Source organism: Ranitomeya imitator, chromosome 8 (genome assembly GCF_032444005.1).
Source record: "Ranitomeya imitator isolate aRanImi1 chromosome 8, aRanImi1.pri, whole genome shotgun sequence".
NCBI lineage: Eukaryota > Metazoa > Chordata > Amphibia > Anura > Dendrobatidae > Ranitomeya > Ranitomeya imitator.
Window position 1 is genome coordinate 93,309,929 of NC_091289.1, and position 21,552 is coordinate 93,331,480.

Consider the following 21,552-nt stretch of genomic DNA (forward strand, 5'->3'; position numbering starts at 1 on the left):
TGAATGGCCTTGATTCCCTCAGGTTGGGGCCACTTTCACACGGCAGAGACCTTCTCTGGATCCATCTCGAGACCTGTATCGGAAATAATATAGCCAAGAAAGGGTAAAGACCTCCGTTCAAACAGACATTTCTCAAACTTCGCGTAGAGACGATTCTCCCTCAATCTTTGAAGAACGAGATGAACATTCCTCCTGTGAGTTGGTAAGTCGGGAGAAAACACCAGGATGTCATCCAGATACACCACCACACAAACATAGAGCAGGTCATGGAATACGTCATTGACAAACTCCTGGAAGACGGCGGGTGCATTGCTTAACCCGAAATGCATGACCCGATATTCGTAGTGACCAGCTCGCGTGTTGAAGGCAGTTTTCCACTTATCCCCGGATCGTATCCTGACGAGGTTGTAAGCCCCATGGAGATCCAACTTGGTGAAAATCCTGGAACCTCGAAGCCGATCAAAGAGCTCGGGAATTAAGGGAAGAGAGTATCTGTTCTTTACCGTTATTAGGTTGAGACCACTGTAGTCGATGCACGGGCGAAGAGACCCATCTTTCTTCTTGACGAAGAAGAACCCAGCTCCAGCTGGGGAGGAGGACTTCTGGATAAACCCTTGAGCCAAATTCTCCTTGATGTAATCGGACATGGCTTGAGTCTCAGTGGGAGAAAGAGGGTAGATCCTACCTCGAGGCGGAGTAGATCCAGGGATTAGATCGATGGGGCAATCGTAAGGCCTGTGAGGCGGAAGTGTCTCGGCTTCCCTCTTGTTGAATACATCTGAGAAGGACCAGTAGGCAGAAGGTAAACCTGGTAAAGCTGCAGGAGGCTGCAGGGTATAGCCAGGCCGTACTGGTTTGAGGCAGTGTCCGTGGCAAGACTGACCCCATCGAAGGACATATCCAAACCGCCAATAGGGGACAGGTTCATGGAGGCGTAACCACGGAAGACCTAGAAGGAATGGTGGAGAAAGATTCGGTAACACATTGAAGGTAATTTTCTCCCTGTGGAGTGCTCCGATTAGAATCTCCACCTTTTCGGTGATACCGATAATGGCACCTTTCAGGGGTCTACCATCTACGGAGGCGATGCGCAAGGACCGCTGCAGTGGAACGATTGGAATCCCGAACTGCCTGGCCACAGCTTGCTGGATAAAATTTCCACCAGACCCAGAGTCCAGATAGGCCGTCTCGGAGAACTGCACCTTCCCGAAGATCACCTGTATGGATATGGTTAGCGGGAGAGAAGAGTCATTCTCATCTAGGGAGGTCTCCCTTACCTGTCCTAGGCGGAAGAGTTCTTCTGACCTCTCAGTTCCACTGCATTGACCAGAAGTGGAGCGTCCACCATAACGATATGGATTCCTTGTGGGAATCTCCTCCTGCTGATTCCTCTTCACCTTTACGCGGTCAAGCTCCATGGGCTCATCCTCGAAGACCGGAGCAGGACAAAGCGGAAACCGAGGTTTTCGGTAAAGAAGACGCTGGATGAGGAAATTGCTTCTCGAAAAGCCTCTCTCTGGTGCGCTGCTGAAGACGCAGGTCAATCCGAATGGCGAGGGATATGAGACCATCCAGGGTCTCGGGTAGGTCCCTGCCTGCCAATTCATCCTTGATTCTTCTGGATAACCCTCACCGGAAGGAAAAGGATGGCATACTGACTACTGACCGATAGAGAAAGAGCCCTGTTGCAAATTGAAGAGAGACGCCATGGCAGATGTGGCACAACCAGGCTCATCAAATATCTTGCGGAACGTGTCCAAGAATACCTGCAGATCAGACACGATGGGATCATTCCGCTCCATTAGGGGGTTGAACCTAGCTAAAGCCTCTCCAGATGAGAGGCAAGGAAAGCCACCTTGGCCATGTCTGTCTGAAAATGCTGAGGCAAAAAATGAAAATGCAGCAAGCATAGGTTGAGAAATCCTCTCCACAACATGGGGTCACCATAGTAACTATGAGGCTTGCAGAGACGACGACAGGGTCTCATGGTGGGCTCAATTATCGAATGCTGTACCTTAGTTAACCGGTCATCCACAGGGGTCATGTAGTCCAACAGGCGGGTCTGCGTCTCATGTTGGTGATTGAATTCCAGACGGAGCTCTGCTAGCTGGGTCACGTTGGTGGACTCGGCAGCCTGCAGAGTAGATAAGCGGATATCCAGAGTTTGCATGAAGGCAACTAGCTGATCCTGGCTTTGACAAAGCACAGCTAGCTCCCTCTAGACTGAGAATCGGGTATCAGTGGAGTCCATGGCTTGGGCAAACTGTAACGCCCACAGGGTTTGACAAGGTATAGTGGACTCACTAGATCACTGATGGTGCAGTGGCGGCTGTATACCCGATACTCAAAAGACAGGAGAGTGGATCTCATAAACCAAAGATATTTATTAACAAGGTAAAAACAAAAAGGAAAAAAGGTGTCAGAGGGAAAGAACCTCTGGATCACAACACTGTACCACGTAGTGGAGCACCGGGCAAGGTGTACCCCTATACAGGGATTTCCCCGTCACAACACCAGGTGGCCTGAATGCCACGAAACCAGGACCAGAGGACGACCCGTACTGGCAAACTAGCAACACTGTGGAATACTTGGGCCTGCTGGTGGAGAGAATCCCAGAAGCTCCATGAAATCCAGAAAGGTTGATCCCACCGGTAGCAGGATGTGGAGGGTTCCGTGAGGAGAGGCAAGACACCTTGGAGTGGGAACCGGAGACACCAGAGGAGTCCAGGATGGGAATCGCCAGAAGAGGACTCTGTGAAAATAGAGGTATAAGTAAAGTGCAGAGCACAGCAGAGCGTGGCCTGAAGCTGGGGCAACAATCCAGAGAATGAACACGTTGCCCATGCACCTCCCTTAAGGGGAGGGTGCTTTTTATGCACAGAGCATCATAACACAGACAGCCCTAATAGCGAACAGGTGCCCTGCTGTTTTAAGTATGTGCAGGAAGCGGGGCGCGGCTCCTAAGAGCATTTCCAGGAGACCTGCCAAGCGAATGCAGGTTCTTAGCAGAGAAAGGAGCTGCTGATCGTCTGGAGCCACGGACAGGGTGAGTAATGCTGTGTGATAGGCGCCGGTCTCCTTGCGCAGCGGAGACCGGACTTGCCGCTGAGGGCATGACAGCTCACTGATGTGCGCACCTGTAAAGCCGCCTTGCCCGAAGATTTAAAGGGCTGGAAAAACAGGTGGCCAGACCTCATCATGATAGGTGCACGGCGTGCCCCTGCTTCTAGGGGGGGCAGCTTCCCCCCCTCGCCCCGCCCATGTTCCAAGCAGCTATAGATGTGAATGGAGGAGAAAACCTCCTGAAATGCCCAAGTTCTGCCTCCACCCAGACTGCTGCTCTCTGTGCAAAATGGCGCAATGTTGCACCAACGTCCAAACTGCGCCGTTCTTTCTTGATGACTGGTCCCAGCGGCTCCGCCACCCACCTTGTGCCCTTCACAGAAGACATTTTCTCTGCTGGTGTGACCTAGATGCTGTGTGTGAAGGGGGCTGGCCGACTGCGGACAGTGGCCCTTTCTCCACCACCGCCTATTACAGGGAAGGGGGCTGGCTGCTATTGAAGTGAGTGGGGATCTGTCTCCCATCACCATCACGGCCCATGCATGCACAGAGAAGGGGCCTGGCTTGGGTACTGAAATGCGCGGTCAGCCAGCCCCACATTGCTCTGGTCTCCTGATGGTAGGACGCTGCCTCCTGTGTCGGCACAAGCCATTGGCTGAGCTGCAGGGTGGAGATTGGTGAAGAATATCAGTAAGCGTCTTGTATTTCTAACACGGCGGCGCCCCATTTCTACAGCGCAAAGACCCCGCAGTCCTCGGTCCTGGATGTGAGCGTACAGGCTGTAATTCGCAGTGAAGTGTCTGTGCTCTGGATTGCAGCTCTCTGTATACATCGTGTATCGCAGCTCTGCGCTGTGTACAGTGTATACGTCATCAGAGGCGTAGCTAGAGCTTTTGCCGCCCGGGGCTGATCCCGAGTTTGCCCCCCCCCCCATCCCCCCCATCCCCCCCCCAGCTCAATACACACAAAGGTTACCAAAAATGGTTTTCCTGTTTTGTAGAACTTAAACTGGGCCTAATGGTGTCACCCCCACATGCCACACCTGTGACTTAATACCACCACACCATGACCAGGCCACATAGTGACCGAATAATACTACATACAAGGGACAAATACCACCGCACCATTTCCAGACCACATATTACCACCACATAGTGACTGAATACTACAATACTGATCAGTAATAAAAAAAAAACCACAATACTATCACCATAAGTGCCAGTATTCACAGGAGATCTGTACTTAGTATGCAGTGTCTGTGTAGAGGTAATACAGAGATCACTGGTGACATTATACACAGGACCTCTATATAGTATACAGTGTATAGTGTCAGTGTATAGGTAACACTGACTCACCAGTGACGTCTCTAGGTGAAGTCCTTCATCTTTCATCCAGCACAGACCGCCATCATTCCTTCCAGCCAGGACTCGTTTCTGCAGGAAATAACACAGTTATCTCGAGCTCCGCTTGCAGAACACATTACTTAATTTTTCACAACTTCTACATTACACCACATGAAGAAAAAAAGGTGATATAGTGTCACTCTGCACAGTAACAGGACCGCCCCCCCATTTAAAACAGTATACTCAAAAAATAAAATAAATACATCACTGCAGTAACAATATCCCTTAATTATCCCCTATGGTAATAATATTCCCCACCCTGGCCCCGTTTATCTCATTCCTGGCTCCAGCCATATGTTGTCGTATCCTGCCCTCATGAGTATCCATTCTACCCCATATGATCTCCCCATCCTGCCCCACCAGCCTCCATCGTATCCGTCCTGCCCCATGATCCAATCCTGCCCCGTGTCTCCAATCATGCCCCGTATCTACATTCTGCCCATGCCTCAAGTCCTGCCCCCAGTGTGTCCAGCATATTACCCCCATGTTGTCCAGGAATCTGCCCCAGTGTGTCCAGCATATTACCCCCATGTTGTCCAGCAATCTGCCCCAGTGTGTCCAGCATATTACCCCCAGTGTGTCCAGCAATCTGCCCCAGTATGTCCAGCATATTACCCCCAGTGTGTCCAGCAATCTGCCCTCAGTGTGTCCAGCAATCTGCCCCAGTGTCCAGCCTTTCCCCAGTGTGTCCAGCAGTCTGCCCCAGTGTGTCCAGCATATTACCCCCAGTGTCCAGCATTGCCCCAGTGTGTCCAGTATATTACCCCCAGTGTGTCCAGCAATCTGCCCCAGTGTCCAGCATTGCCCCAGTGTGTCCAGAAGTCTGCCCCAGGGTCTCCAGCATTGCCTCAATGTGTCCAGAAATCTGCCCCAGGGTCTCCAGTATTGCCCCAGTGTGTCCAGCAATCTGCCCCAGGGTCTCCAGTATTGCCCCAGTGTGTCCAGCAATCTGCCCCATGGTCTCCTGTATTGCCCCAGTGTGTCCAGCATTCTGCCCCATGGTCTCCAGTATTGCCCCGGTGTGTCCAGCAATCTGCCCCATGGTCTCCAGTATTGCCCCAGTATGTCCAGAAGTCTGCCCCAGGGTCTCCAGCATTGCCTCAATGTGTCCTGAAATCTGCCCCCTGGTCTCCAGTATTCAGTGTGTCCAGCATTCTGCCCCATAGTCTCCTGTACTGCCCCAGTGTGTCCAGCATTCTGCCCCATGGTCTCCAGTATTGCCCCAGTGTGTCCAGCAATCTGCCCCATGGTCTCCTGTATTGCCCCAGTGTGTCCAGCATTCTGCCCCATGGTCTCCAGTATTGCCCCGGTGTGTCCAGCATTCTGCCCCATGGTCTCCAGTATTGCCCCAGTGTGTCCAGCAATCTGCCCCATAGTCTCCTGTATTGCCCCAGTGTGTCCAGCAATCTGCCCCATGGTCTCCTGTATTGCCCCAGTGTGTCCAGCAATCTGCCCCATGGTCTCCTGTATTGCCCCAGTGTGTCCAGCAATCTGCCCCATAGTCTCCTGTATTGCCCCAGTGTGTCCAGCAATCTGCCCCATGGTCTCCTGTATTGCCCCAGTGTGTCCAGCATTCTGCCCCATGGTCTCCAGTATTGCCCCAGTGTGTCCAGCAATCTGCCCCATAGTCTCCTGTATTGCCCCAGTGTGTCCAGCAATCTGCCCCATGGTCTCCTGTATTGCCCCAGTGTGTCCAGCAATCTGCCCCATGGTCTCCTGTATTGCCCCAGTGTGTCCAGCAATCTGCCCCATAGTCTCCTGTATTGCCCCAGTGTGTCCAGCAATCTGCCCCATGGTCTCCTGTATTGCCCCAGTGTGTCCAGCATTCTGCCCCATGGTCTCCAGTACTGCCCCAGTGTGTCCAGCAATCTGCCCCATGGTCTCCAGCATTGCCCCAGCCCCAGACAGTCAGACATAAAGAAAAAAAAAAAAAAAAGTAAAATCCTCACCTCTCCCGTTCCCAGCGCAGGTCCGGTGCAGTCAGCGTCTCTCCGGCTCTGCGACGCTCAGGACAGAGAGGCAGAGCGGCGCGCACAGTAGTGACGTCATCGCGCCCTCTGCTCTGAGACGTCGCAGAGTCAGAGGACGCTGAAGCCGCAGGAACCAGGAGAGGTGAGTATTAGAGCGGGGGGTGGGGGCGGGGGCGGGACCCGGGGGTGGGGGGAGCTGGCCCTGGTCGTGGCGGCGGACGGCGCCGCCCGAAGATTTAAATTTCAAAAACCTGACCTGCACATCCAAACATAGACTGAGTGTGAACAGGTGCTGAACCCAGAGTCGCCAACTCGTATATAGTTAAATAAATAGGGCAGCACACTGCAGCGCCAAAACATGCAAACTTGAAAAAACGAAATTTGAACTGCATTACTGTACTAGAAATATGAAAAATGAGAGCTTTTAGCGCACAAAAATGGCCAATTTTATGTGTACCTCGTAGCCACGTTAAGGCATCTCTCTTATACGAGGTCCTACGTTTGACCTACCTCACTGAGAATAAACGTCTCCATCTGAATGGGTACATGTAGAAACCTCTTCTTGGACTCAAATTCTCTCTCTATGTGGAGGGGTATTGGACCTACTATAATTAAAACACCTGAAGCTAGGAGGCGGGGAGTGCACGATCAGAAGGCTAGAGAATACATTTCAAAAACCTGACCTGCACATCCAAACATAGACTGAGTGTGAACAGGTGCTGAACCCAGAGTCGCCAACTCGTATATAGTTAAATAAATAGGGCAGCACACTGCAGCGCCAAAACATGCAAACTTGAAAAAACGAAATTTGAACTGCATTACTGCACTAGAAATATGAAAAATGAGAGCTTTTAGCGCACAAAAATGGCCAATTTTATGTGTACCTCGTAGCCACGTTAAGGCATCTCTCTTATACGAGGTCCTACGTTTGACCTACCTCACTGAGAATAAACGTCTCCATCTGAATGGGTACATGTAGAAACCTCTTCTTGGACTCAAATTCTCTCTCTATGTGGAGGGGTATTGGACCTACTATAATTAAAACACCTGAAGCTAGGAGGCGGGGAGTGCACGATCAGAAGGCTAGAGAATACATTTCAAAAACCTGACCTGCACATCCAAACATAGACTGAGTGTGAACAGGTGCTGAACCCAGAGTCGCCAACTCGTATATAGTTAAATAAATAGGGCAGCACACTGCAGCGCCAAAACATGCAAACTTGAAAAAACGAAATTTGAACTGCATTACTGCACTAGAAATATGAAAAATGAGAGCTTTTAGCGCACAAAAATGGCCAATTTTATGTGTACCTCGTAGCCACGTTAAGGCATCTCTCTTATACGAGGTCCTACGTTTGACCTACCTCACTGAGAATAAACGTCTCCATCTGAATGGGTACATGTAGAAACCTCTTCTTGGACTCAAATTCTCTCTCTATGTGGAGGGGTATTGGACCTACTATAATTAAAACACCTGAAGCTAGGAGGCGGGGAGTGCACGATCAGAAGGCTAGAGAATACATTTCAAAAACCTGACCTGCACATCCAAACATAGACTGAGTGTGAACAGGTGCTGAACCCAGAGTCGCCAACTCGTATATAGTTAAATAAATAGGGCAGCACACTGCAGCGCCAAAACATGCAAACTTGAAAAAACGAAATTTGAACTGCTTTACTGCACTAGAAATATGAAAAATGAGAGCTTTTAGCGCACAAAAATGGCCAATTTTATGTGTACCTCGTAGCCACGTTAAGGCATCTTTCTTATACGAGGTCCTACGTTTGACCTACCTCACTGAGAATAAACGTCTCCATCTGAATGGGTACATGTAGAAACCTCTTCTTGGACTCAAATTCTCTCTCTATGTGGAGGGGTATTGGACCTACTATAATTAAAACACCTGAAGCTAGGAGGCGGGGAGTGCACGATCAGAAGGCTAGAGAATACATTTCAAAAACCTGACCTGCACATCCAAACATAGACTGAGTGTGAACAGGTGCTGAACCCAGAGTCGCCAACTCGTATATAGTTAAATAAATAGGGCAGCACACTGCAGCGCCAAAACATGCAAACTTGAAAAAACGAAATTTGAACTGCATTACTGCACTAGAAATATGAAAAATGAGAGCTTTTAGCGCACAAAAATGGCCAATTTTATGTGTACCTCGTAGCCACGTTAAGGCATCTCTCTTATACGAGGTCCTACGTTTGACCTACCTCACTGAGAATAAACGTCTCCATCTGAATGGGTACATGTAGAAACCTCTTCTTGGACTCAAATTCTCTCTCTATGTGGAGGGGTATTGGACCTACTATAATTAAAACACCTGAAGCTAGGAGGCGGGGAGTGCACGATCAGAAGGCTAGAGAATACATTTCAAAAACCTGACCTGCACATCCAAACATAGACTGAGTGTGAACAGGTGCTGAACCCAGAGTCGCCAACTCGTATATAGTTAAATAAATAGGGCAGCACACTGCAGCGCCAAAACATGCAAACTTGAAAAAACGAAATTTGAACTGCATTACTGCACTAGAAATATGAAAAATGAGAGCTTTTAGCGCACAAAAATGGCCAATTTTATGTGTACCTCGTAGCCACGTTAAGGCATCTCTCTTATACGAGGTCCTACGTTTGACCTACCTCACTGAGAATAAACGTCTCCATCTGAATGGGTACATGTAGAAACCTCTTCTTGGACTCAAATTCTCTCTCTATGTGGAGGGGTATTGGACCTACTATAATTAAAACACCTGAAGCTAGGAGGCGGGGAGTGCACGATCAGAAGGCTAGAGAATACATTTCAAAAACCTGACCTGCACATCCAAACATAGACTGAGTGTGAACAGGTGCTGAACCCAGAGTCGCCAACTCGTATATAGTTAAATAAATAGGGCAGCACACTGCAGCGCCAAAACATGCAAACTTGAAAAAACGAAATTTGAACTGCATTACTGCACTAGAAATATGAAAAATGAGAGCTTTTAGCGCACAAAAATGGCCAATTTTATGTGTACCTCGTAGCCACGTTAAGGCATCTCTCTTATACGAGGTCCTACGTTTGACCTACCTCACTGAGAATATACGTCTCCATCTGAATGGGTACATGTAGAAACCTCTTCTTGGACTCAAATTCTCTCTCTATGTGGAGGGGTATTGGACCTACTATAATTAAAACACCTGAAGCTAGGAGGCGGGGAGTGTTATGGCTGGCAATCAGGCAACACAGCGTGCAGTAATCAGCGCACATACAGAGATCTGGCAATAACCAAAAACAATAGGACGAGCTCTGAGACGTGGAATCTCTGTAGACTGCAGTACCTGATCTATCCTCACACAACTATAAGCAGCAGTGGATTGCGCCTATCAACTACCTATGCAACTCGGCACTGCCTGAGGAGCTGACTAGCCTGAAGATAGAAATACAAGCCTGACTTACCTCAGAGAAATACCCCAAAGGAATAGGCAGCCCCCCACATATAATGACTGTTAGCAAGATGAAAAGACAAACGTAGGAATGAAATAGATTCAGCAAAGTGAGGCCCGATATTCTAGACAGAGCGAGGATAGCAAAGAGAACTATGCAGTCTACAAAAAACCCTAAAACGAAAACCACGCAAAGGGGCAAAAAGACCCACCGTGCCGAACTAACAGCACGGCGGTGCACCCCTTTGCTTCTCAGAGCTTCCAGCAAAAGTTAATAGCAAGCTGGACAGAAAAAACAGAAAACAAACTAGAAGCACTTATCTAGCAGAGCAGCAGGCCCAAGGAAAGATGCAGTAGCTCAGATCCAACACTGGAACATTGACAAGGAGCAAGGAAGACAGACTCAGGTGGAGCTAAATAGCAAGGCAGCCAACGAGCTCACCAAAACACCTGAGGGAGGAAGCCCAGAGACTGCAATACCACTTGTGACCACAGAAGTGAACTCAGCCACAGAATTCACAACAGTACCCCCCCCTTGAGGAGGGGTCACCGAACCCTCACCAGAACCCCCAGGCCGACCAGGATGAGCCACATGAAAGGCACGAACAAGATCTGGGGCATGGACATCAGAGGCAAAAACCCAGGAATTATCTTCCTGAGCATAACCCTTCCATTTGACCAGATACTGGAGTTTCCGTCTAGAGACACGAGAATCCAAAATCTTCTCCACAATATACTCCAATTCCCCCTCCACCAAAACAGGGGCAGGAGGCTCCACAGATGGAACCATAGGTGCCACGTATCTCCTCAACAACGACCTATGGAATACATTATGTATGGAAAAGGAGTCTGGGAGGGTCAGACGAAAAGACACCGGATTGAGAATCTCAGAAATCCTATACGGACCAATAAAACGAGGTTTAAATTTAGGAGAGGAAACCTTCATAGGTATATGACGAGAAGATAACCAAACCAGATCCCCAACACGAAGTCGGGGTCCCACACGGCGTCTGCGATTAGCGAAAAGCTGAGCCTTCTCCTGGGACAAGGTCAAATTGTCCACTACCTGAGTCCAGATCTGCTGCAACCTGTCCACCACATAATCCACACCAGGACAGTCCGAAGACTCAACCTGTCCTGAAGAGAAACGAGGATGGAACCCAGAATTGCAGAAAAATGGAGAGACCAAGGTAGCCGAGCTGGCCCGATTATTAAGGGCGAACTCAGCCAACGGCAAAAATGACACCCAATCATCCTGGTCAGCGGAAACAAAACATCTCAGATATGTTTCCAAGGTCTGATTGGTTCGTTCGGTCTGGCCATTAGTCTGAGGATGGAAGGCCGAGGAAAAAGATAGGTCAATGCCCATCCTACCACAAAAGGCTCGCCAGAACCTCGAGACAAACTGGGAACCTCTGTCAGAAACAATATTCTCAGGAATGCCATGTAAACGAACCACATGCTGGAAGAACAAAGGCACCAAATCAGAGGAGGAAGGCAATTTAACCAAGGGCACCAGATGGACCATTTTAGAAAAGCGATCACAGACCACCCAAATGACCGACATTTTTTGAGAAACGGGAAGGTCAGAAATGAAATCCATCGAAATATGTGTCCAAGGCCTCTTCGGGACCGGCAAGGGCAAAAGCAACCCACTGGCACGTGAACAGCAGGGCTTAGCCCTAGCACAAATTCCACAGGACTGCACAAAAGCACGCACATCCCGTGACAGAGATGGCCACCAGAAGGATCTAGCAACCAACTCCCTGGTACCAAAGATTCCTGGATGACCGGCCAGCACCGAACAATGAAGTTCAGAGATAACTTTACTAGTCCACCTATCAGGGACGAACAGTTTCTCGGCCGGACAACGATCAGGTTTATTAGCCTGAAATTTCTGCAACACTCTCCGCAAATCAGGGGAGATGGCAGACACAATGACTCCTTCCTTGAGGATACTCGCCGGCTCAGATAACCCCGGAGAGTCGGGCACAAAACTCCTAGACAGAGCATCCGCCTTCACATTTTTAGAGCCCGGAAGGTATGAAATCACAAAATCAAAACGAGCAAAAAATAACGACCAACGAGCCTGTCTAGGATTCAAGCGCTTGGCAGACTCAAGATAAGTAAGGTTCTTATGATCAGTCAAAACCACCACGCGATGCTTAGCACCCTCAAGCCAATGACGCCACTCCTCGAATGCCCACTTCATGGCCAGCAACTCTCGGTTGCCCACATCATAATTACGCTCAGCAGCAGAAAATTTCCTGGAAAAGAAAGCACATGGTTTGAACACTGAGCAACCAGAACCTCTCTGTGACAAAACCGCCCCTGCACCAATCTCAGAAGCATCAACCTCGACCTGGAACGGAAGAGAAACATCAGGTTGACACAACACAGGGGCACAGCAAAAACGACGCTTCAACTCCTGAAAAGCTTCCACGGCAGCAGAAGACCAATTAACCAAATCAGCACCCTTCTTGGTCAAATCGGTCAATGGTCTGGCAATGCTAGAAAAATTACAGATGAAGCGACGATAAAAATTAGCAAAGCCCAGGAATTTCTGCAGACTTTTTAGAGATGTCGGCTGAGTCCAATCCTGGATGGCCTGAACCTTAACCGGATCCATCTCGATAGTAGAAGGGGAAAAGATGAACCCCAAAAATGAAACTTTCTGCACACCGAAGAGACACTTTGATCCCTTCACGAACAAGGAATTAGCACGCAGTACCTGGAAAACCATTCTGACTTGCTTCACATGAGACTCCCAATCATCTGAGAAGATCAAAATGTCATCCAAGTAAACAATCAAGAATTTATCCAGATACTCACGGAAAATGTCATGCATAAAAGACTGAAAAACAGATGGAGCATTGGCAAGTCCGAACGGCATCACCAGATACTCAAAATGACCCTCGGGCGTATTAAATGCCGTTTTCCATTCATCTCCCTGCCTGATTCTCACCAGATTATACGCACCACGAAGATCAATCTTAGTAAACCAACTAGCCCCCTTAATCCGAGCAAACAAGTCAGAAATCAATGGCAAGGGATACTGAAACTTAACAGTGATCTTATTAAGAAGGCGGTAATCAATACACGGTCTTAGCGAACCATCCTTCTTGGCTACAAAAAAGAACCCTGCTCCCAATGGTGACGACGATGGGCGAATATGTCCCTTCTCCAGGGACTCCTTCACATAACTGCGCATAGCGGTGTGTTCAGGTACGGACAAATTAAATAAACGACCCTTAGGGAATTTACTACCAGGAATCAAATCGATAGCACAATCACAATTCCTATGCGGAGGTAGGGCATCAGACTTGGACTCTTCAAATACATCCTGAAAGTCCGACAAGAACTCTGGGATGTCAGAAGGAATGGATGACGAAATAGACAAAAATGGAACATCACCATGTACTCCCTGACAACCCCAGCTGGTTACCGACATAGAGTTCCAATCCAATACTGGATTATGGGTTTGTAGCCATGGCAACCCCAACACGACCACATCATGCAAATTATGCAGTACCAAAAAGCGAATAACTTCCTGATGTGCAGGAGCCATGCACATGGTCAGCTGGGCCCAGTACTGAGGCTTATTCTTGGCCAAAGGTGTAGCATCAATTCCTCTCAACGGAATAGGACACCGCAAAGGCTCCAAGAAAAATCCACAACGTTTAGCATAATCCAAATCCATCAGATTCAGGGCAGCGCCTGAATACACAAACGCCATGACAGAATATGATGACAAAGAGCACATTAAGGTAATGGACAAAAGGAATTTGGACTGTACAGTACCAATAACGGCAGAGCTATCGAACCGCCTAGTGCGTTTAGGACAATTAGAAATAGCATGAGTAGAATCACCACAATAGAAACACAGTCTGTTCAGACGTCTGTGTTCGTGCCGTTCTACTTTAGTCATAGTCCTGTCGCACTGCATAGGCTCAGGCTTACTCTCAGACAATACCGCCAGATGGTGCACAGATTTACGCTCGCGCAAGCGACGACCGATCTGAATGGCCAAGGACATAGACTCATTCAAACCAGCAGGCATAGGAAATCCCACCATTACATCCTTAAGAGCTTCAGAGAGACCCTTTCTGAACAAAGCCGCTAGTGCAGATTCATTCCACAGAGTGAGTACTGACCATTTCCTAAATTTCTGACAATATACTTCTACATCATCCTGACCCTGGCATAAAGCCAGCAGATTTTTCTCAGCTTGATCCACTGAATTAGGCTCATCGTAAAGCAATCCCAGCGCCTGGAAAAATGCATCAACATTACTCAATGCAGAATCTCCTGGTGCAAGAGAAAACGCCCAGTCCTGTGGGTCGCCGCGCAAAAAAGAAATAATAATCAAAACCTGTTGAATAGGATTACCAGAAGAATGAGGTTTCAAGGCCAAAAATAGCTTACAATTATTTCTGAAGCTCAGGAACTTAGTTCTGTCACCAAAAAACAAATCAGGAATCGGAATTCTTGGTTCTAGCATCGATTTCTGATCAATAGTATCTTGAATCTTTTGTACATTTACAACGAGATTATCCATTGAGGAGCACAGAGCCTGAATATCCATGTCCACAGCTGTGTCCTGAAGCACTCTAATGTCTAGGGGAAAAAAAAGACTGAAGACAGAGCTAAGAAAAAAAAATGATGTCAGGATTTCTTTTTTCCCTCTATTGGAAATCATTGAAGGGCTCCTTGTACTGTTATGGCTGGCAATCAGGCAACACAGCGTGCAGTAATCAGCGCACATACAGAGATCTGGCAATAACCAAAAACAATAGGATGAGCTCTGAGACGTGGAATCTCTGTAGACTGCAGTACCTGATCTATCCTCACACAACTATAAGCAGCAGTGGATTGCGCCTATCAACTACCTATGCAACTCGGCACTGCCTGAGGAGCTGACTAGCCTGAAGATAGAAATACAAGCCTGACTTACCTCAGAGAAATACCCCAAAGGAATAGGCAGCCCCCCACATATAATGACTGTTAGCAAGATGAAAAGACAAACGTAGGAATGAAATAGATTCAGCAAAGTGAGGCCCGATATTCTAGACAGAGCGAGGATAGCAAAGAGAACTATGCAGTCTACAAAAAACCCTAAAACGAAAACCACGCAAAGGGGCAAAAAGACCCACCGTGCCGAACTAACAGCACGGCGGTGCACCCCTTTGCTTCTCAGAGCTTCCAGCAAAAGTTAATAGCAAGCTGGACAGAAAAAACAGAAAACAAACTAGAAGCACTTATCTAGCAGAGCAGCAGGCCCAAGGAAAGATGCAGTAGCTCAGATCCAACACTGGAACATTGACAAGGAGCAAGGAAGACAGACTCAGGTGGAGCTAAATAGCAAGGCAGCCAACGAGCTCACCAAAACACCTGAGGGAGGAAGCCCAGAGACTGCAATACCACTTGTGACCACAGAAGTGAACTCAGCCACAGAATTCACAACAGGGGAGTGCACGATCAGAAGGCTAGAGAATACATTTCAAAAACCTGACCTGCACATCCAAACATAGACTGAGTGTGAACAGGTGCTGAACCCAGAGTCGCCAACTCGTATATAGTTAAATAAATAGGGCAGCACACTGCAGCGCCAAAACATGCAAACTTGAAAAAACGAAATTTGAACTGCATTACTGCACTAGAAATATGAAAAATGAGAGCTTTTAGCGCACAAAAATGGCCAATTTTATGTGTACCTCGTAGCCACGTTAAGGCATCTCTCTTATACGAGGTCCTACGTTTGACCTACCTCACTGAGAATAAACGTCTCCATCTGAATGGGTACATGTAGAAACCTCTTCTTGGACTCAAATTCTCTCTCTATGTGGAGGGGTATTGGACCTACTATAATTAAAACACCTGAAGCTAGGAGGCGGGGAGTGCACGATCAGAAGGCTAGAGAATACATTTCAAAAACCTGACCTGCACATCCAAACATAGACTGAGTGTGAACAGGTGCTGAACCCAGAGTCGCCAACTCGTATATAGTTAAATAAATAGGGCAGCACACTGCAGCGCCAAAACATGCAAACTTGAAAAATCGAAATTTGAACTGCATTACTGCACTAGAAATATGAAAAATGAGAGCTTTTAGCGCACAAAAATGGCCAATTTTATGTGTACCTCGTAGCCACGTTAAGGCATCTCTCTTATACGAGGTCCTACGTTTGACCTACCTCACTGAGAATAAACGTCTCCATCTGAATGGGTACATGTAGAAACCTCTTCTTGGACTCAAATTCTCTCTCTATGTGGAGGGGTATTGGACCTACTATAATTAAAACACCTGAAGCTAGGAGGCGGGGAGTGCACGATCAGAAGGCTAGAGAATACATTTCAAAAACCTGACCTGCACATCCAAACATAGACTGAGTGTGAACAGGTGCTGAACCCAGAGTCGCCAACTCGTATATAGTTAAATAAATAGGGCAGCACACTGCAGCGCCAAAACATGCAAACTTGAAAAAACTAAATTTGAACTGCATTACTGCACTAGAAATATGAAAAATGAGAGCTTTTAGCGCACAAAAATGGCCAATTTTATGTGTACCTCGTAGCCACGTTAAGGCATCTCTCTTATACGAGGTCCTACGTTTGACCTACCTCACTGAGAATAAACGTCTCCATCTGAATGGGTACATGTAGAAACCTCTTCTTGGACTCAAATTCTCTCTCTATGTGGAGGGGTATTGGACCTACTATAATTAAAACACCTGAAGCTAGGAGGCGGGGAGTGCACGATCAGAAGGCTAGAGAATACATTTCAAAAACCTGACCTGCACATCCAAACATAGACTGAGTGTGAACAGGTGCTGAACCCAGAGTCGCCAACTCGTATATAGTTAAATAAATAGGGCAGCACACTGCAGCGCCAAAACATGCAAACTTGAAAAAACGAAATTTGAACTGCATTACTGCACTAGAAATATGAAAAATGAGAGCTTTTAGCGCACAAAAATGGCCAATTTTATGTGTACCTCGTAGCCACGTTAAGGCATCTCTCTTATACGAGGTCCTACGTTTGACCTACCTCACTGAGAATAAACGTCTCCATCTGAATGGGTACATGTAGAAACCTCTTCTTGGACTCAAATTCTCTCTCTATGTGGAGGGGTATTGGACCTACTATAATTAAAACACCTGCAGCTAGGAGGCGGGGAGTGCACGATCAGAAGGCTAGAGAATACATTTCAAAAACCTGACCTGCACATCCAAACATAGACTGTTTGTGAACAGGTGCTGAACCCAGAGTCGCCAACTCGTATATAGTTAAATAAATAGGGCAGCACACTGCAGCGCCAAAACATGCAAACTTGAAAAAACGAAATTTGAACTGCATTACTGCACTAGAAATATGAAAAATGAGAGCTTTTAGCGCACAAAAATGGCCAATTTTATGTGTACCTCGTAGCCACGTTAAGGCATCTCTCTTATACGAGGTCCTACGTTTGACCTACCTCACTGAGAATAAACGTCTCCATCTGAATGGGTACATGTAGAAACCTCTTCTTGGACTCAAATTCTCTCTCTATGTGGAGGGGTATTGGACCTACTATAATTAAAACACCTGAAGCTAGGAGGCGGGGAGTGCACGATCAGAAGGCTAGAGAATACATTTCAAAAACCTGACCTGCACATCCAAACATAGACTGAGTGTGAACAGGTGCTGAACCCAGAGTCGCCAACTCGTATATAGTTAAATAAATAGGGCAGCACACTGCAGCGCCAAAACATGCAAACTTGAAAAAACGAAATTTGAACTGCATTACTGCACTAGAAATATGAAAAATGAGAGCTTTTAGCGCACAAAAATGGCCAATTTTATGTGTACCTCGTAGCCACGTTAAGGCATCTCTCTTATACGAGGTCCTACGTTTGACACCTACCTCACTGAGAATAAACGTCTCCATCTGAATGGGTACATGTAGAAACCTCTTCTTGGACTCAAATTCTCTCTCTATGTGGAGGGGTATTGGACCTACTATAATTAAAACACCTGAAGCTAGGAGGCGGGGAGTGCACGATCAGAAGGCTAGAGAATACATTTCAAAAACCTGACCTGCACATCCAAACATAGACTGAGTGTGAACAGGTGCTGAACCCAGAGTCGCCAACTCGTATATAGTTAAATAAATAGGGCAGCACACTGCCCGAAGATTTAAAGGGGCGTCTTTTTTTTTTTTTTATCTTCTTCTCCTGCAGCGCCGGCCGCCCCCAGCATTGTGCCGCCCGGGGCTTACCGCCCCCCCCCCCTTCCTACGCCACTGTATGTCATGTATCTCGGCACTGTGCTGTGTACAGTATACATCGTGTATCTCAGATCTGCGTTGTGTAAGGTGTATACATCGTGTATCTCAGCTCTGTGCTGTATCCGTCTTGTATCTCAGCTGTGTGCTGTGTTCAGTGTATACATTGTGTATGTCAGCTCTGCACTGTATCCGCTGTCTGTAACTCAGCGCTGTGCTGTGTGCGGTGTATGCATCGTGTAGCTGCTATATACATACATATTCTAGAATACTCAATGCATTAGAATCGGACCACCTTCTAGTATTAAAATACCTTTCTATCTGAGAAGTTTCAGGGTTTTTTTGGTTTGGTTTTTATAACAGTATTGTTCACTATCAATTTGTTTGTTGATATTTTTTGTTTTGCAGATTCCTGTTTTGTCTTTTCATTGACACATCAGAAGTTGCCAATTTTTTGCCAGCAGGTATATCTGCAGGGCCAAGGTCTCAAGAGAAAAGAAGAACTAAGGAAATGTACTAATCCTCCAGGATTCCCAATGAAAATGGAGGTTATGGCGGCTGCATCATATATCCAGAGTTACAGGAAAGATGAACTATGACATTTCAATTGCTATTGTCCAATTGCCAAATTGTTTCCAGTTATTGCCCTGCTGACACAAAGAAATGTACTTTTACATAAAGAGAGCCTTAGGCTATTTTCCCATAATGTGTATTTGGTAAATTTTTGATGTTGCAGATTTTCAGCATCTATTAAAGAAATATGGTTACTTACCTTTTTCATTGTGTTTTTGAGTACATGATACTGTGGTTTCTGTCTCTTTTTTGGTTTGTCATGTTTTAAATAAATCTACTTTGCTTTTGATACTTTCTGGTATATGGCAATAACAAAACTTTTTTTGATACATTCATATGTGGATTACATAGGTTTTTCACCTGCAGATTTTGGGCATGTATTACAGTTTCATGGAGAAACTCAGAACATAAAAATTGACATGTTGTGCATTTGAAATACGTTTACACAATGCAAAAAAGAAAGCACAGTGGGCAAGAGATTTCTATAAATCCCATTCTCTTTGCTGGAACTACAATATGCTGCGTTTTTGGTGCCACAAAAATACACAGCATCAAAAACTCATCATGCGCACTTAATCTTAGAAAATAAAACTTTATTTTATCCTTTTAACCTCTTTCTGACAACAGACGTACTATCCCATCCATGTGGGCTGGGCCCGTAAGACCACGGACAGTATAGTACGTTGAAGCCGATCGGCCGTGCACACGGGTGGTGTGAGGCCGATCGGGGACGGATGTCAGCTGATTCTCACAGCTGACACCCGGCACTAAGTGCCACTAGTGGTCACGGACCACTCCTGGCACTTTAACCCCCGGAACACTGCGATCAAACAAGATCGCAGCGTTCCAGTGGCATAGAGAAGCATCACGTAGGGAGAGGGCTCCCTGCGTGCTTCCCTTAGACCCTCAGAACAACACAATGTAATCGCATTGTTCTGAGGTTCTCCCTGCCTGCAGACCCCCGGATCCAAGATGGCCGCAGGGTCCTTCAGGATCCTGCAGGGAGGTGGCTTCTCAGTGCCTGCTCAGAACAGGACCTGAGAAGCCTCCTTCAGTGCTGTGCAAAGTGTCAAAAATAAATATTGTTCCAATAAATACATTTCTTTATGTAAATTTAAAAAATAAATAAAAGTACACATTTAGTATCGCCGCGTCCGTAACGACCCGATCTATAAAACTGTCTCACTAGTTAACCCCTTAAGTGAACACCGTAAAAAATAAATTAAAAACGAGGAAAAAAAACATTGCTTTATCATTATACTGCCGAAAAAAAAAAGTGGAATAACACGCAATCAAAAAGATGGATATAAGTAAACATGGTACCGCTGAAAAGGTCATCTTAGTAACATAGTAACATAGTTAGTAAGGCCGAAAAAAGACATTTGTCCATCCAGTTCAGCCTATATTCCATCATAATAAATAAATACCCAGATCTACGTCTACGTCAGATCTTGTCTCGCAGAAAATGAGCAGCTGTACAGTGTCATCAGCGAAAAAATAAAGTTATAGCTCTCAGAATAGAGCAATGCAAAAACAATTATTTTTTATAATAGTTTTGATTGTATAAAAGCGCCAAAACAAAAAAAAATTATACAAATGAGATATCGCTGTCATCGTACTGACCAGAGGAATAAAACCTTATGCCTTTTTAATTTTACCACACGCGGGATGGTATAAACCCCCCATCCAAAAGAAGTTCATGAATTGCTAGTTTTTGGTCATTCGGCCTCCCAAAAATCGTAATAAAAATATAGCTCTCAAAATGTGATGCAAAAACAATTTTTTACAATAAAAAGTGCCTTTTAGCGTGTGACAACTGCCAAACATAAAAACCCGATATAAAACCCCCCTATATATAGTAAATCAAACCACCCTTTATCACCCCCTTAGTTAGGGAAAAATAAAATAAAAAAAGTATTTATTTCGATTTTCCCATTAGGGTTAGGGCTAAAGTTAGGGTTGGGGATAAAGTTAGTTAGGGTTGGGGATAAAGTTAGGGTTGAGATTAGGTATACGTTTGGGATTAGAGTTAGGATTGGGATTAGGGTTAGGGGTGTGTCAGGGTTAGGGGTGTGGTTAGGGTTGGGATTAGGGTTAGTGGTGTGTTGGGGTTAGAGTTGGAGTTAGAATTGGGGGGGTTTCCACTGTTTAGGCACATCATGGGCTCTCCAAATGCGACATGGTGTCCAATCTCAATTCCAGCCAATTCTGCGTTGAAAAAATCAAACCGTGCTCTTCCCTTCCGAGCTCTGTCGTGCGCCCAAACAGTGATTACCCACATATGGAGTATCAGCGTACGCAGGACAAATTGGACAACAACCTTTCTTATGTTACCCTTGTGAAAATAAAAATTTGTGGGCTAAAAAATCATGTTTGTGGAAAAAAATGATTTTTTTATTTTCATGGCTCTGCGTTATAAACTTTAGTGAAACACTTGGGGGTTTAAAGTTCACAACACATCTAGATACAATATGTGCTGCCATGGACCAGATGATACATGTAACGGCAGGAGAGAACCGACAGGAAGTCATCTGGGGACTTTATTGTGGGCACAAATTGGACAGGCAGCCACGTAAGCATAGATCTCTCCTCATGGACAGCCACCAGTAGTGGCGAGAAATCAACTGTAGAGTCTTCCTTTGCCTTGCATGACCAGCCACCTTGGACAAGTGGCCCAAAGCTAAAACTCGCTCTGTCTTGAATTCAGCCACAAGGGTCTTCCCTGGTGGACTTTGTGACAGACAGACTGGAGCGACAGTGACCATTGTTTATCCTCCTCTTGATCCTTGGACAGAAAAGAGCAAGAGAGGGCATCTGCTCTAACGTTCTTGTCACCGGACCTGAAATGCCA

General features: G+C 46.5%; 1 protein-coding gene across 6 annotated transcripts in view; it reads left to right on the top strand.

The window, feature by feature from the left end:
- The window catches only part of FOXRED2 (FAD dependent oxidoreductase domain containing 2), a 746,176-nt gene extending 727,184 nt beyond the window's left edge, over positions 1–18,992 (top strand). For all 6 annotated transcript variants that reach the window (XM_069737156.1, XM_069737158.1, XM_069737162.1 and 3 more), the window contains one exon: positions 18,537–18,992. In XM_069737156.1, the coding sequence (XP_069593257.1) occupies positions 18,537–18,727 (191 nt within the window). In that variant the 3' untranslated portion in view covers positions 18,728–18,992. The remainder of the gene's footprint in view (positions 1–18,536) is intronic.
- Positions 18,993–21,552: the final 2,560 nt, after the last annotated feature.